The sequence below is a fragment of the Salvia miltiorrhiza genome, chromosome 7 (assembly GCF_028751815.1).
Source record: "Salvia miltiorrhiza cultivar Shanhuang (shh) chromosome 7, IMPLAD_Smil_shh, whole genome shotgun sequence".
Lineage (NCBI taxonomy): Eukaryota > Viridiplantae > Streptophyta > Magnoliopsida > Lamiales > Lamiaceae > Salvia > Salvia miltiorrhiza.
In genome coordinates, this window is record NC_080393.1 from 28,240,197 (window position 1) to 28,256,968 (window position 16,772).

The window sequence follows — 16,772 nt, forward strand, 5'->3', positions numbered from 1 at the left end:
TCTTAAGAAAGTATTTGATTTTATGAAAAGTTAATTCAGATTTAAACAAAAATCATCATTTACGGAAAAATGTTTTTATTTACTCAGAAAAATTTTATTTGATTTCATGAAAAGTGTGATTCGGATTTAAAAAGTATTTGCTTTTAAAAAGTCTGTTCATATATTATTTTGATTTATTCATAGAAAGAGGTGGTCTTGGGTACACTCGGGTCTACCGTACAATCGAGTTATATCTTCAATTAAACTTTGACCCGCACTTTGATTTGAACTCATATCCTGATCCAATCCATATAAATAATAGGGTTAATAGCCAGAAAATACACGAACTTTCATCGGAATTGCATATTGCACACGACCTTAAAAAATAGCCCCATAATACACCACCTTTTAATTTAGTCGCAAATTGCACCCGGCGAAATTTCCGACCACAACTATGTTTGACCGGCAATGACGTGGTAATTTTTTTTAAAGACGTGGCATTACGCGTGGCTTTTTTAAACACGGTGGCAAGCCACGCGTATAATACGACGTCGTGGAAAGCCACGCGTATAACACGGTGGTAATTTTTTGGCTATTAACAATTTCATAAAAACAACAAATAAAAATAAAAAATTGAAGAACTCCTCCACCACACTAAAAGGAAACCAACCGCCGCCTGGGCTTCTCCGGCACAACCCAACCACCGCCTGTATCACCGGCACAAACCAACCGCCGCCTGTATCTCAAGCGGTGGCGCCGCCTCCCCATTTTCCCAAACCCTAGATCTGCCGCTCTTCCCTTTTTTGCTCTCTCTCTCTCTCTCTACACAGATGGCCGCTGGGAGGCGCCACCTCCTTCTTCCTCACCGGCGTTTCCACCGTCCTTATTCTTCTTCCTCGACCCTTCCTCGATTTCTTCTTCTTGGTCCACACGTCCTTATTCTTCTTCCTCGATTTCTTACCCGATTTGCGGCGGCAGCGAGGGTGTCTCCGTCCTTTCAAAGTGGCGGCAGCGGGTTTCGGCAAGTCGGATAGCTGCTTCTGCTTTTTGGGAGAGGGCTCGTCGTCTTTCTCATCCAATTCGGCATCATCGTCACCTTCGAGGGTTTGCACATTTGCAGATCTAGGATTTTTTTTTTGTGGTTGAGGATTTGGGGATTTTCATTTTAGTTGGCAAATCTGTGGTGGTGTTGCGGCGGTGATGTTATTTCAGTCGGCGGCGGGGGCGACGAAAATAAACCCTAAACCTCTAGATTTGGAGGTTTTGCAGAGGCGGCGTTGATTGTGGGGGATGAAAGACCGACGGCGTCGATTGCAGAGTCGACGGCAGGAAAACGTGGAAGGAGGAGAGGTGGTGACTTGAATTGGGGCTTTAGGGCTTGGATCCGCTTCGGCCCTTCTTCCGGTGACCTCTGCTTCCGGCGACCTCTGCTTCGGCCCTTCTTCCGGCCCATATGACCTCTTTTTTTTCTTTTTTTTTTAATTTAAAAACGATGTCGTATTACTACCCTCGCCGGTCGTCCACGTCAACAAAATCCGACAGCCACGTCAACACCGATCAAGCTGGTGGTCAACGCATGTGCAATTTGCGACTAAATTAAAAGGTGGTGTATTATGGGGCTATTTTTGAAGGTCGTGTGCAATATACAATTCCGGTGAAAGTTCGTGTATTTTCCGGCTATTAACCCTAAATAATACGGGTCAACTCGATACTCATGTGTACCCAAAATTTTGTGTTCATTAGAAATTATTAATTTGTTCACAAGCATTTTCCATTTATTTACGTTTTATTTTCTTCCCTTTCGATAGTTAGAAGAGAATACGACACCGTTTACATCGTTCCTATCTCACTCTATTCCTCCCACATACCATTCGCTCAAAGCCCTATTTCGGTATTTCCTAAACCCTCCTAATATCTCATCTCCTTTCTATTTCACAAAGCAAACCATTTACAGTCCGTCTCGATGTTAAGATGCGCCGGCAGAAAAGCGGACTCAGCCGTCGGAGGCTTCCGGCTGCTGGTGCACTCATTGGCCCAAGCTGCGCCGTTGGCGACCGCTATCAACCACCATTTCAGTACCACATTGCCGCCGTTTGTTTTGCCGGAAAATCATGACGACAATAATATGGGCTCTCGTTTTCTCGATTCTCCTTTCTTCGGCGGGGCTATGGAATTGATGGCAGTCCCCAAGAGGAAGGTGAATTTGTCTCTAGTATTTTAGAGTTTAGCGTTTAAAGATATACCTGCTTGATTGATTTGATTTTCTTCGTTGAACGTTTTCCATGGATGTTGAGAAAATGAAGATGTTGGCTTTTTCATCATCAATGTTACCATCTCCTTGTGATTTTTCTAACAGATAATTTTCTTCTTGGTGCCTTGATTAGTGATAAATGGTACTAACCTTTTGGAATTATGCTAGCTTTCTTTTGTTTCTCTTGCCCAGTCTAGTTTAGAATGCGATTTAGAACACAAAATGTGAAGTTTTCTGAGCTGTAATGTCAATTTGAGTTGTTGTGCTTTTGTCCTGAATCCTGATTAAGAGGGGTATCAGCTGTATGTGTGCAGATTTATTCTTTGCTTTAGTGAGATAATGACATGATTTGGTTTCTGACTATACATTTCTTTAGGGGGAGTTTACTTTGCATGATTGATAAGATGCATGATTGAGTATTTTTATCCTCAAGAGTAGGATTTCTCCCCTCTCACCCTTTTAATGGGATACGAATCAAGTAAAACTGGCTCAAATAATAGAAATAATCAAGGGCCTTGGATATCCCAAAGTTTCAATCCATTAAAGCAAACAAGGGATTAACATTACTATTTTTATCTATCAAAACTAATCCTCCAAAGTAAACTCCCCCTTAATGTAAATAATATTGCATATGTGCCTCAAATTCAGGCTATAACTAGTGTACTAAAAGTTTGTTGCATTGGAACTTTTGAATGCGTTTTTGAACATTTGGTATGCAGTTGTATTGCAAGTGGTATTAAAACTAGTGTTCCTATTTTTGCTTCTTCTTTCCTTATGTTCTGTGACTTCTGTCCCTTTAACGTGTAAAATAGACTGTGGGACTATCTTGCTCCACAGCTTTGTTGTTTGGATTTCAGCTTCTCTTTTGTTGGTGGGAAGTTCTTATATTTTCAAAATCATTTACAGTTCATGTTCCTCTTGTTTGTTTTTGTTTGTCATCCTATTACATAATGAGATCCGTGGCTTCATCTTTTGTTGCCTTTTTTTGCCTCATTGATCTCAATTTCTGGTCTTCCTTTTTTGTCTTTTTCTTTTTCTTTTTCTTTTTCTTTTTGGCCTTTATGATTGACTGTTGTGCTGTTTGTAACCCTTAACAATGATTTGCTTTACATGCTAAGTACTCAAAAGTGAAATTCTTCTTTCAGATTTCTCCACACAGGAGGGGTATTAGAAACGGACCAAAGGCTTTGAAACCTGTCCCAGTAATAATCAAGTGCAAGTAAGCTGTTTCTTTCCATCATTGCGGTCGTCTATGTTTTCGTGGACTTTTCTTCTTACTGAACTGAAATTCCGTATTCCCAAGGTCAATTATGAATAGTTGAATTCACTTAGTGGCTAGTAGGTTCAAACTAGATACCAATTGCTCTATATTCATATAGTAAGACGATATATTTATTTCTGAATTTGTGAAGTGTCTATTTATGGCTTTATATTTGAGAGGCTATTGAAGGTCTTCGAGTTGCTTACTTGATTATCATTTGTTTTTGTAAGTTTTGATTATTGTTAATTTGGGGTGTTGTGCGATTTTGAATTTGTGGAATTTCGAGCTGAGTTGACTTACTTTAGGTTTTTGGTGAGGTTTATTGAGCTGATCACTACTTCTCTCTCAATCTGCCACTTTTATGTTGCTTTTGTTTTCCACTGTTTTTTGCTTTGTGTTTGATTATATTTGTAAGGTGCAGCATCACAGTACAATTCAGTAAAGCTTACCCCATTATCATTATCATTATCATTAAAGCATCCACAACCCTTGTGTCTTATGTTGGAGCTTAAATGGTGGTCCCCACCTAAGCACCAACCCTCTACAGCCCTTGTTGCTTAGGTTGGTGCTTAAATCTTCATTTCCACAAAATCCCCGATTCTCCACTTCTATTTTAAAATTCCAAATTTTCATTAAAATTAAAATTCAACATTACAATAATTAAAATAAAATATAAGATTTTAAATTATAAATATTACAATAATTAAAAATCAGGTAAAAAAACTAAAAGAATTAAAAAAATAGAATTTTAAAAACTAAAAAAAATCAAATAGACAAACCCAACTCCTGGCCCTTCCAATCCCCCTGCCTTCTTCTTCCCCAAATTTTCATCGCCATTTCTGCGACTCCCAATTTTTTATTTTTTTAATTGCACGTGTAGCGCACGATTCGCCCAAAACTCGCCCTTTGACCTGTTGCTCCAGTCGCATCAAGGCGGTGCTCCAGCGCGAGGGGGATCACAACTGTGCTTAGAGCACCAGCTGTGGATGCTCTTAAGATGAAACAGCTGTTGTTTAGACCAATAATAGAGCTTGCGGAGCATTCTCTCACAACCCTAATTTCCATTCCAGTGTCATTTGTCAGATGATTCGGGTGTGTACCACCATTTATCCTCTATATATTGCTTCCTCGTTGCTATTGAACATTAAAATCTTGGCAGGGTATGCGGCCGTGTTAAGCTACCTCACTTCTTTTGTTGCGGTGGGATCAAGCCAAATCCTGAACAAAATAACAATTAGAACTGCCTTATGTGTTCTTGATCTGTTGATTACTTACTGGCTGCATGAATCAAAGTTTATGCAAGAGGAAATCTGATCTACTGAGCAGGTTATCGCTTAGATTTGGCTGTCATCATTTTTATCAATTGGGAGAGATTATGTCTTCTTGCCTGTGATTTCTACTGCTGTTGGTAGACAACTCTGCAGTTGTTGATTAGGATGAGGCTCTGTGCTCAGTGCTGAATAATAATGCTTATGTTAAATTTTGGGCTCTGTGTTCTGATTTATAAAGCGATATTTTCTTGCTGCTGATAAATTTTGGAGGATTATTGTATTTTAATTTTGGTTTTAATTGTTGTATCATGTCGTGTGTGCTATAAACTTATTTACCGAATCAAACGTTATTTGATAGGATGAAATTATATTTGTCTTGTATCGAAAGTATCATAATTAAACGTACGCAAAACTAACCATTTCAAAAAATGGGTAAAATCGTCTAATAATAGTTTTCAAAGAATGATATTTTGGACATGTTATAATTTCACCATTCAAATTAAAAAGCTGTTGGACTACCTAAATATTGGGCGCAGTGTTCTGTAGTCAAACGAATTTTTAAGTTTACATGCAAAATCATAAATTTTTAAAGGGGTTATTTGTGTGTAAATATATAAAATTTTCAGCATTTCTTTAGTTTTTTTATGAATATTATTTTTTGAATTTAAGTATACAAATTTTGTGTTGGTCTGATTTTTTCATAAAACTTACTTTTTACTTAATTGATGTTGACGTATCTGCGGGAGCTGCTAATGTGGAGTAACCGATCAACAGATTTAATTATTTTTTGAGTTATTTGCGTGTAATGTGCGAACTTTTAGTATTTTCTATTTTTTCTCGTAAACTTCATTTTTTTTCATGGAATTCGTTTTCCCTATTTTTTTTACACGATTATAAAAATTGAATTAACAAGTTAACCACAACCATTTACATCACAAACTCGTTAAAAAATATGTCATGATAGAATTTTTCGATAACTAAGATTATAACCCTTATTATATACTATGACAACTTTTCAATTTCTTCACAACATATAAAATTGAATTAATATTTTAATTATAACTTATTACAACACAAACTAATTGAGAAATATGAGGAAAATGAATTTTATTGGAAAAAGTGAATTTTATGGGAAAAATTAGAAGATAATTAAGTTCGCGGGAAAAGCTAGATTATGCTGAAAGTTCGTGTATCTTCACACAAATAACCTAAATTCAAATTGACACGTGTATGCCACGTAGACAATAATGTGCCACGTAGAAGCCAAGTCAGTTATAATTCGATCATAATTGTTGGTCGTGCGAAAAATCAAACGAGCACATAATTCATGAATTTTGATTTTTCTAAAAAAAACATGAGAAAAATAAGAAAATGCTGAAATTTCATGTATTTACACACAAATAACTCATTTTTAAATTAGTGCACAAAACTAAAAATTGAACCATAGTTATGAAATTTAGGGTAAATATCATATTAAACCCCGAACTATATCTGTTTTATCAAAAATATCCTGAACTATAAGAAATATCATTTAAAACCTCAAACTAAGTTCATATCTAAAGTATCCCTCATCCATTTTCCAATCCCCGAAATTGTGACGTGGCTTGCTGCATGCCAATGTGTAATTTGTATGCATATTTGCAAAAGACATGGCACAAAATGACGCCGTTTCGTACCATGTTATTTTAAAAAATAAAACGCATGTTGAAATCCAAAACTCTCCTATCAGCCGTAATTTTTCCTTAATTTTTTTTCTTTAAAAATGAATTATTTTAATTCTTAAAGAACCCTAAATAAAGAGAATTCTCAAACTCTCCTATCGGCCAAAAGTATCCCAGCGATGATCTTTTACTAGTTGAACGGTTTGGGTGGTAGTCGAAGGCCGACAACTCCGGCGGCGGACGAGAAGCAGAGAGGCGGGATATTATTAAAGCAATATTTTTGAATTTGAGATATTATTCTTAAAGAAAAAAAATTAAGTAAAAATCACGGCTGATAGGAGAATTTTGGATTCCAGCAGTGATTTTATTATTTTAAATGACATTGTACGAAACGACGTGATTTTGTGCTATGTCATTTAAAAAGGGTTAAAAGCCGTTAAATTCATGTAAAATTTCTATTTTCTGGTTTATATCATGACCCTACAATTTGACTTTAAAATACATCAATTTTTAATTTAGTCGTTTTTTTCCCACAACGAGAACCTCCGGCCAAATTAAAGCCGACGTGTCTCCTATGCGGCAAAATCGAAACCGACATGTCAATTTCTTAGATGAAACGACGTCGTTTCTGTTAAAAATTAAAAACAAATTAACAACCCTAATCTCACACATCACTACCACCAACCTTCTCCCCCCACCCCCGCCCCCAGACATGTTCTTCCCCAACCTTCGCTGCCGCTTCCCCCGCCACCGCCAACCATGCCTTTCACCACCACCAGACATCCCCTTCCCAAACCTCCCGGCGTCCCCCTCTCTCTCTTCACCGTAGATCCTCCCCCAATCTTCCCAGTAGCCATTGCCGAACATCCTCCCCCATCTTCCCAACCACCACCACCACCGCAACAAAAGAAATCGAACCCCAATTCAGAGGGAGGTCGAGAAATTGAGAATCGAATCCCAATTTTTGGAGAAATCGAACCCCCAATTTTTAAAGCTTCATAGTCTGGTGGGGGAGGGCGGCGGAGGAGAAGGGATTGTTGGGGGTAGGCGACAGAGGCCGTCTAGAAAGGCGGCGGATCTGTGGTGGTGGGGAAAGGCGGTGGAGGAAGAGGTGTGGTGGTGGGGGAGGGTAGCGGAGGGAGCTGGAGCTGGAGAAGACGCGGTGGAGGGCGGTGGATCAGTGATGGTGGTCAGGGAAGGCGGTGGAGGGCAGCGGAAGGAGCTGGAAAAGACGCGGGGGCGGGCGGCAGATCTGTGATGGTGGTCGGGGAAGGCGGTGGAGGAAGAAGTGTGGGGGAGGGCAGGTGGAGGAAGGTATCTCTACTGGGTATGTGTGTGTGTGTGTGTGTGTGTGAGAGAGAGAGAGAGAGAGAGAGATAGAGAGAGAGATAGAAAGAGAAGTGTTTATGTGTGTGTGTGTGTGTGTGTGAGAGAGAGAGAGAGATAGAAAGAGAAGTGTTTATGTGTGTGTGTGTGATTTGGATGTTTCAATTGCCACATCGGAATTCCGATTGCTTTGTTGGCAATTTCGGCTGCCACCTTAGATTTATGGGGGTGTATTTATTTAAGATTTTAATAGATTTCTACAGACTGTTAAAATCTAGGTGTGTTCGTTCAAGACTTTTAAAAGTCTATGAAAATCTGGGTGTATTCGTTCAAGACTTTTAAAACTCTATAAAAATCTGGGTCTATTCGTTCAAGACTTTTAAAATTCAATTAAAATTTGGGTGTATTTAAAAATTTATGGATTTTAACATTGGACTGATTTTCATTGATTTCATTCAAAGAATACACATGAACAAATCCGAGCTCGGACCACGAGAATTCAAAAATCTTGAAATGCCAGCGCCGACTGGGATCCAGCGGCCGCGGCTCGAAGAAGCCAGCGCCGACTGGAACCCTGCGGCCGCGGCTAGTAATTTAGTGGAGCAGGTCAGGCCCATCATCATCAATGATTATAAAGAAATTATAATCGGTGGCAGATTTGCTACTTTATCAGATCTAAACATGTAGCAAAGCGGCTGCAACATGCATCAGAAAATTATAAAGAAATGCATGTGGTTGCATGTGGTAGTACTATTTTCAAAGTAACAACAAGAAAGCATATTTACTGCAGACAGGTGATATGTTGAGTCAATTATATAGCTAAATATTTTCTAAGCATGACAAGCATGGAAGCCAGCGATCGTTGGATATTCAAATTTTAACAAGCCAGCGGTCGCTGGGTGCTGAGTCCAGCTCTCGTTCAGAGCCAACGAGCGCTCGGATTTTTGGTTTGAAATCCGTAAAATTCACGTCAAACTCTTGTTCAAATCCGTCAAAAATCTTGTAGACTCCTGTTTAGAATTCCAAAATACTCAAAAAATCTACGTGAAATCCATAGATTTTAAAAATTCAGAGACTTTTAAACTCTACAAAATTCCTGAACGAATACACCCCTTAATTTGGAGAAAATTGTAAATTGTGGACAATTAAGAATAAATTAAAAATTGATGTATTTGAAGTCAAATTTTAGAGTCATGATATAAACCAGAAAATGAAAAGTTCCTAAGGATTTAGCGGCTATTAACCCTTAAAAATATATATACAAATTAAATATTGGCATCCAGCGAACCACGTCACGATTTCAAAAATCGAAAAATAGATGTGAGTTATTTTTTATACGAATTTAATTTGAAATTTTAGATAATATTTCTTATATAGCTGGGGATTTAATATTTTATATTTACCCTTAAACTTACAGGCCACAATTTGTACGCAAAAAAATCATTTTACATATCGGCATATGGTTATGTCATCATAAATTACGGCATTTGCGTCTTAAAATCTGTATGTACGTTGTACAGTTATCTTGTTACACCTTAAAATTTGTATGAATCAGGGGTTGATAAAAATTCAATAATTTGTAAACAATTATTTTAGGAATATAATATATAAGCAATTAATCTTTAATAATAACAAATGCGCTTTCTTATAGATGTGCGAGTCACGATATATTTATTTATTTTTAAAATTTTAAAGTATATAAAAATAATAAAATATCATTATTTATGAGTTAAATTAATTGATAACAAAAAATTGTGTTAATTTAAATACTAATGTTTGATTTAATATTATCAAACGCAATGAGTATTGTATAATAATAATAATGATAATAATAATAATAATATACAATGTAAAGCAAATAATTTAAATCAATCTCATTTTGAGCAAATTAATACTCACACTAATTAAACTATCAATATAACAAAATTAATAGTTATCATTTAATATAATTATTTTGGGCTCTTAAAATTTCAAACTATATTATTATTGTGCCCAAAAATAATCACCTATAACGAAAAACAATAAGAAAATGTAGGAATTTACGTGGTTCGGTCGTACAGATCTACATCCACAGAGGGTTTCTCGGGGTTTTCATTATGCTTTGTGTGTGTTTACATTGCTTGAATAATGAATATATGCCTCTATTTATAGACAAGATACTAAGAAACCTAGTAGGAATAGGACTCTATTTAGTGGTTTTCATTATGCTTTGTGTGTGTTTACATTGTACAAAGTCGGATTGCTTGAATAATGAATATATGCCTCTATTTATAGACAAGATACTAAGAAACCTAGTAGGAATAGGACTCTATTTAGTGTAACAGCCCGACTTCAGACTTGATGACTGTCCCCACAGATCAACACTTGATGACTATCCCCACAGATCAACACTGTAATACCCCGTTCCTTTCTATTAAGTTTAGAATTTCTTTCAAGCTTAATTCCAACAAAAAAAAATATTTTTCAAAAGCTTTTTGTAAAATTTAACCTTATGATTTGGTGCATTGCATATAAATTGAATTATATAAGTATGCGATTATTCTATATATATAATTAGCATTTATTTATATATGATTTAAATTCAAGTCTATATTATATTTTAACTATTATAGTGTGATGAGTTTTAAATATTTTATTCATTTATTTATTTTTATTTTTGGGAGCTGCCACCCCATTCACTCAATCACAGCTTTTTTAAACCCACACTCAGTCTCCGCATACTCCACACTCAATCCCTACAAAATCATACCAAAGTGCAGCACATTCTTACGCCATTATACCACCTAAAAGTTTTACTATTCTCATCTTCCCATTTCACATAGAATAAACTTAAGTGTAGAGCTCCTTCCACCATTTTTCAAGAACACAGCAGACATGGAAATTATCCTCAAGAAGCAGCCTGCTTAAGGATCTTCATCCCTACGAAACATCACAAGGTTTAAACTATATGATTTAAACTACCCAAGATTCATTATGTGAAGAATTCAACTCACCACATCAAGAAAACTCATGCATATATATATATCGAACAAAATGACATTTACAAACTCATGTGCATACAATCTGTTCATATATATATACATATATGTAAAGCATATTTGATAAAAATGGAGTCCTGAACCCTGTTTTGAAAAGAAGAAGAAGAAGAAGAAGAGTCTTGATCCTTGTATTGTTCTGTTGAGTCGAGTCGAGAGGCGGGTGCTGGGGTGTTGGCTGTGTGTAATCGGCAGCGGCGGCGGCTCTCATTGCCTCTCGCCGGACTGATTCTGGGAGGGAGATGAGAGAGAGACTTGAGAAGAGAGAGTGGTGTGCATCAGGGGCGGCGGCGGGCTTTCTGCTGCTACGGCCGCCTGGTTCTGTGAACGGAGAGGGGTCGTCGGCTGGTCACGGCAGCCGGAGCTCGAGAGGGAGAAGGTGAAGGGGACGATTCTGGTGAAGAACCGAGAGAGAGAGAGAGAGAGCCGAGGGTGGCGCGACTTATCGCCGCTGTTCCTCCGGTGAGCTTCCGCGGCGGCGGAACTTCTGGGAGAGGGAGAGGGACTGAGTTCTTGGTGTGTGTGTGTCTTGACCTTTGTTGCGACTCGGAGAGGGAGAAATGAGGGAGCCGAGCACGCGGCGGCGGCCATAGTGGATGTGGCTGTCGCCGGAAAACTTGAAGGAGGCTGCGGCACTTTCAGTGTGAGTATGTGCGCGTCGGGAGGAGAGGAAGCAAGGGCGAGGGAGAGGGAAGTCAGAGGTGGCGGCGACGGCGGCGGCCGGAGGACGGCGCTGCTGACGACCGCCGGAAGAGAAAAGAGGGAGAGAGGGCTAAGCGGCGCAGCCGCTGGGTGCGTGCGTCTGTGTGTGAGAGGCGAGAGACAGGGGAGAGGGGAGTCAGGGGACGGCGGCGTGGTCGGCGGCGGCCACCGCTGCCGGAGACGAAGGAGGGGGAGGGGGTGCGGCGCTGAGTGTGTGAGTGTGTGCGTGTGTTTGTGTGTGTTGTGTGTGTGTGTGAGTGTTTGTTTAAAGAGAAGAGAATGTTTGGGCTTTGCCAAAATTATTTTGGGCCAAAAGATGGGCTGTCAGATTTTTAAAGAAAATGGGCCTTTATTTTTATTTTATTGAATTTTGGACTCTAATTTTATTTAATTATTTGGGCTGAAATATTTTAAAGTGGGGTTGAATTATTTTCAACAAAGAATATGAGTTGTCATTATTTAATTATTGGGCTTGACCTTCTTCAAAAAAAAAATTATTGGGCTTGACCTTTATTTTAAGATATTGGGATTATTTAATTAATATATTTATTTACATAAATCCAATTGATTCATTAATTAGAGCTTATACTTGGGTTTGATTAATTAATTATTTTCGAAAGAACGATTTCATAATATTATATTAATATTATGTGCATATATATAGTATGATTACTGAGCATGAAAGGAATTTGCATTGAATATTTTGCAAATAAAGATGTTTATGGTTTAATTGGTTTTATCTATAAAATCAATTATCAAGAAAAGTGGAGTAAGAATATTGTTGGTGTTCTTAATTCGAGAATTTAGTTTTCAATATTAAATTTTGAAAATCCGGCTAAGTGAATCATAGGATGTTAAACACTTTCACTATGACTTAAGATTAGATTCAAGAGACCTATTAAGAATAAATTTCTTGTAGGCTTTGAGGATCAGGAGGATTAGCACCGCTTTCCCGTGACAGGTTTACTATTAAACTACAGGCTATGCCTATTCAGGTGGGCTTTCTTTTACATACAATATATCTTGAGTTATATAAGCTCTGATATTTCATGAAAATTATCTGTTTATCCAATATAAATGTTTTTATGTGCGTTCTGTGTTGTTTAAGGCTCGCTTAAGCATCGATCGAGATTCTCATTTGGTCTAACACGTTAAATGAGGATTGTGTACACAAAGGTTAGTGGCTCGATGGGTTGATCGCCATCGTGCACTAACAGATTAAAAGCATTTATAAAGATGGGTGCTTGCCTGGATGTGTTCCGAAGCACAGTTAAGGTTATTGATGATGACTGGGTGCGTCCCGAGATCAATAACAGATTTTTGAATCTGACTGGGTGTGTCCCGAGATCAGTGAATTGGGGAAAGAAAGCGAGTAACAATCGAACGTACATGGCGGGTCACTTAATGAGAAAAGTTTTATCATGCTTAGAAGTGGATTTATGTTTTAAAACCTTCTGAGTTATGATTGTGATATTGGATAAACCACTTTGATTATTTCATAAATATTTCAGAAACTCATGCCCACTGAGTACATTATTATTCAGCCCAAATTCTTTTCAAATATTTTCAGGTTGATCGGTTGGTGCAGACGGGGCTGAGCTGAGGCTAGGTACCACAATGTCTTTTGCTTTCGCTAATGACTAGCTTGTCATTTTGTCTCTTAAATTTCCTAAACTGAGAATTTCTATTATGTGGTACAATATTGTCTCGTTGGACTCTTAATCCATATTTCTACGAATGAAGCTATCATTGATTATGATCAGAGTCGCGAAACTAAACTTATGTGATCCTGAGTTTGATTATTGTCATTTGATTGGCCTCTCTCGATGCCTTTCATTTTTTCTCCTTTCATTTTATCTTTTTAGATTATGAATACCCTATTTAACAGGTAAATTGTCAAGTTTATTCAGCTTAACTAAGTTCTCCTATTGTTATTTTCTTTTTCCTATTTCTTTTACTTTGGAGAAGTCGGGTTACAAACACGAGTCTTTTCTAGCGTTTTTTATCCTCACTCGCACGTTTCCCGAGAAACTTCCCAGGAGGTCACCCATCCTGGAATTGCTCCAAGACAAGCACGCTTAACCTTGGAGTTTCTTCTATGTGGGCAACAGAAAAGAAGATGCATCTTGTTGATATAAGTAGCACCTATCCAATAATTTAAGCTATCCTCGAATATGCAGTCCCATACCTGCATATTCTCAGAATCCCTTTCGTTCGGGTGTGTTCCGGTTCATTCCTGTGCCCCTCCGCTTGGAAGTCTTAATCGGAGCCGCTCTTTGTTCGTGCCTCTTTTGCACCGGCGATCACTCCGCACTTCGTCCCCGGGCGTCACATTTAGACTTAGAATAGAACTATAATTCTCCATATTTATCCCCATGCCTTCGTGTTGATCTTCTTCTTTATTGGATATTTGATAGGCTTCGAGATAGCTCCAAATCTCGAAAATTAGGACTGTATATTTTTGTCCTCACCAATTATTACCAAAACTAATTTAAAAATTAGGAAAATATGAATAATATTAAAATAAAAATATAACAATAAATATTTTTATATAAATAAATAATCCGTATACATAATTGAATAAATTTATATAATATTTTAACTTCTAATTTTAAGATATATAACTAATTTTTTTTACAAACTCATATTAATGCTATTATTGCATTAAAAACTAATCAAATTTTAAAAAATTATATTTAAAATAATTATAATTAAATAATCATGTGAACTTTTTTGAACTTTTCACCAATAAACGAAAACGAAATAAAAAAGGACTATGATATTCAACATTAGAGATAAATGAGAGCGAACAAAAATTAATTTTGATGAGGAGTAATATATGTAGAGCAGAGGAATGCTTTCACCAATGGAATCACGGGAAGCAGCGAGGTAGCTTTCGCCAGAAGAATCATCCTCGACCAGAGGAATCGTACCTTTCAGAGGAATCATCTTCGCCAGAGGAAGCATACCCGCCAGAGGAGCCGTCCTCGCCAGAGGAATCACACTCGCCAGAGAAATCACACTCGCCAGAGGAGCCACCTTCGCCAGAGGAACCACTTTCGCCAGAGAAGCCGCCTTTGCCAGAGGAATCACCAGAAGCGCGGGGAAATCTCTCGCGTAAAGGCGAATTTACCATCATACCCTCGACCACGCAAGGCGCATGCTCGGACGCTGATTTTACTATTTTGCCCTCCTATGTAATCTATAAATAAGCCCTGAGCTCGTGCTTTGTAACCTACGTTATCTCTAATTCTCAAGACAGCAACAGTTTTCTCTTGTGTTATAGCATTCCAATTACGTCTTTGTTCTTCTCCGATCGATCAAACTAGGTATAATCTACGTCATTTACTACTGTCTAGTTTAGGTGTTGGTTCCTTGTTTCACCAACTGGCGTCGTCTGTGGGAAGTAACTGAGCTAGGATGTGAGTCTCCGTTCGCCGGCGCATGCAGATCCGAAATTATGTTCAGATTTGCGTGCGCAGGCACCGATCGGGCCGATAATTCGGTCACCCAAATGAATTCGAGTCGATTATCACGTTTTTCGGGTTGATTTGCCTTTAAGCTTCTGCGATCTGTGTTTATTTATGATTTTCGGGTGCATGGGGAAAGGTGGTGAAAGTCGTAAATCGTGAATTGGGAGGATTTGTGTTTATTTACCGATTGATCGGTTTAATTGTATGCGAACGAAGGGTTTCTTCGTAGAACTGGGGTTTTTCTTACAGATCTGATGTTTATGCCGGTGAATTGTGGGATAGTACTCTGTTTTTGGTTGTGTTGAGTTTTTGCTATTGATTTACGGGTTTTGCACAAATGATATGTTGATTAATACCTTGTTCCTGTTATCCTGGGTTTTTGCTGTTGATTTACGGGTTTTGCATCGGTAATATGTTGATTAACACTCTGTTTTTGTTATGCTGGGTTTGTGCTGTTGATTTACAGCTGTTTTTCATTTAAGGGTGATAATTATCGGTGTTTTCCATGTTTTTACGGCTAAATCTTCGTTTTATACCTTGTTTAACACGTTATGTTAATAATCTGGCTGATTGCTGTGATGATTTTGCCGTTTTTGGATGTTGTGGTTATTTTACTGCACGATCGTGATAGTTTTGGGCCGTGATGTTCGTTTTTCCTGCATATTTCTCTTTCTCTATCATTTCTGACGCATTTCGCTAACGAATTTCGTGGTTGATGTTTTGTTTATATCCGTCTTTGGGTTTTCTTACGAGTTCAAAGGGGAATTTCTCGGTTGTTGCTCTGCCATTCGTGCTCTGTTATTTCAATCAGTGCATTGGGTTTATTTCCCAGTACACAGGGATGTCTTGAGGGGGAATTTTTTAACGGCCTCCGCGCCGGTGTTCGGGATTTCATATTTCGGCAATTTCACTCAGTAAAGGAGGATCTACTCATTTGTCGTCTGGATTTCTTCTCACTTTGTTTATGTGTAGGTACCATGGGATCTTCTGATGCTCACCGCACCTTGGAAAAGGAGTTCGACTCCGCTGCCCTCACCACTGAGATGCCTACTTCACTGTTTAACGGCCTGCAGGGCAGCACCGCCTTTACCACGCCGCCGGGTTTTCATGCTATCTCGGCCACCCCGCTAGCAGGACAGAATGGCAACTTCCAGAGACTTGCTCTGGTGACACCGGGTTCAGATACGCCAGGCTTGGCCCCCACGTCTGGTGGGGGGCAGTTCAACTTTGGGTTGACGGAGCAGATGATGGCCCTACTCCAATATTCGGCCGTGCGGCAGGCACTGGGGAATCCTCTGCTGACCACCGTTCCCGTTATAGCTCCTCTAGTAGGAGCGACCAATCCGCAGGGCACTGAGGCCCCACCTCCCGCTGCGCTGGAGGCAAACAATCCGATAATCAACAAACAGGCTGTGGCACCTGGGAAAATACAGAAACTACCCGCTGAGAGGGCACTGGAGAGAAGGCCAGAGGGGAGCCGGGTTAGGCTCAATAGCGTTGTCAGGAAGGAGAGGATCGACGAGCCTGATAGTCAATCCATCTCTCCCGTGTTCGAGGAGGAGAGGCTGAGGGAGAAAACGCGGCTGAAAGACCAAGTGTCGCAACTGAAACACCAGCTCCAGGATCTGGAAGAATCACTGAGGGAGGAATCCCAGAGGGACGATAGAGGGCAGAGGTCAGAAAAATAAGACAGAGCAGGGAAGTCGTATCGGTCAGAGAGATCCCATCGTTCAGAGAAATCACGTTACATAGAAAGGTCAGATGGACGGGAGTTGGAGTACTCCTCTGGCAGACCAGGGCACAAGGGTTACAA

The 16,772-nt window shown here is 38.9% G+C and overlaps 1 protein-coding gene across 2 annotated transcripts; it reads left to right on the forward strand.

Annotated features, from left to right (window-relative positions):
- The first annotated feature begins 1,785 nt into the window (after window positions 1-1,785).
- LOC130995831 (uncharacterized) lies at window positions 1,786-5,024 on the forward strand. 2 transcript variants are annotated; one of them, XM_057921285.1, is made up of 3 exons: window positions 1,786-2,176; window positions 3,376-3,449; window positions 4,651-5,024. In XM_057921285.1, the coding sequence occupies exons 1-3, from the start codon at window positions 1,943-1,945 to the stop codon at window positions 4,727-4,729; spliced, it is 387 nt and encodes a 128-aa protein (XP_057777268.1). In that variant the 5' UTR covers window positions 1,786-1,942; the 3' UTR covers window positions 4,730-5,024. The 2 variants fall into 2 exon arrangements, with proteins under 2 accessions (XP_057777268.1, XP_057777267.1); XM_057921284.1 differs by having other exon boundaries at window positions 1,787-2,176; window positions 4,372-5,024.
- The last annotated feature ends 11,748 nt before the right edge of the window (window positions 5,025-16,772 follow it).

Bases quoted from the DNA above. Each gene is read 5' to 3' on its own strand.
- LOC130995831 (XM_057921284.1), top strand. From the start codon at position 1,943: ATGTTAAGATGCGCCGGCAGAAAAGCGGACTCAGCCGTCGGAGGCTTC. The intron at 2,177-3,375 runs GTGAATTTGTCT...TTCTTCTTTCAG, and splicing joins TGGCAGTCCCCAAGAGGAAG to ATTTCTCCACACAGGAGGGG. The intron at 3,450-4,371 runs GTAAGCTGTTTC...TTGCACGTGTAG, and splicing joins CCAGTAATAATCAAGTGCAA to CGCACGATTCGCCCAAAACT.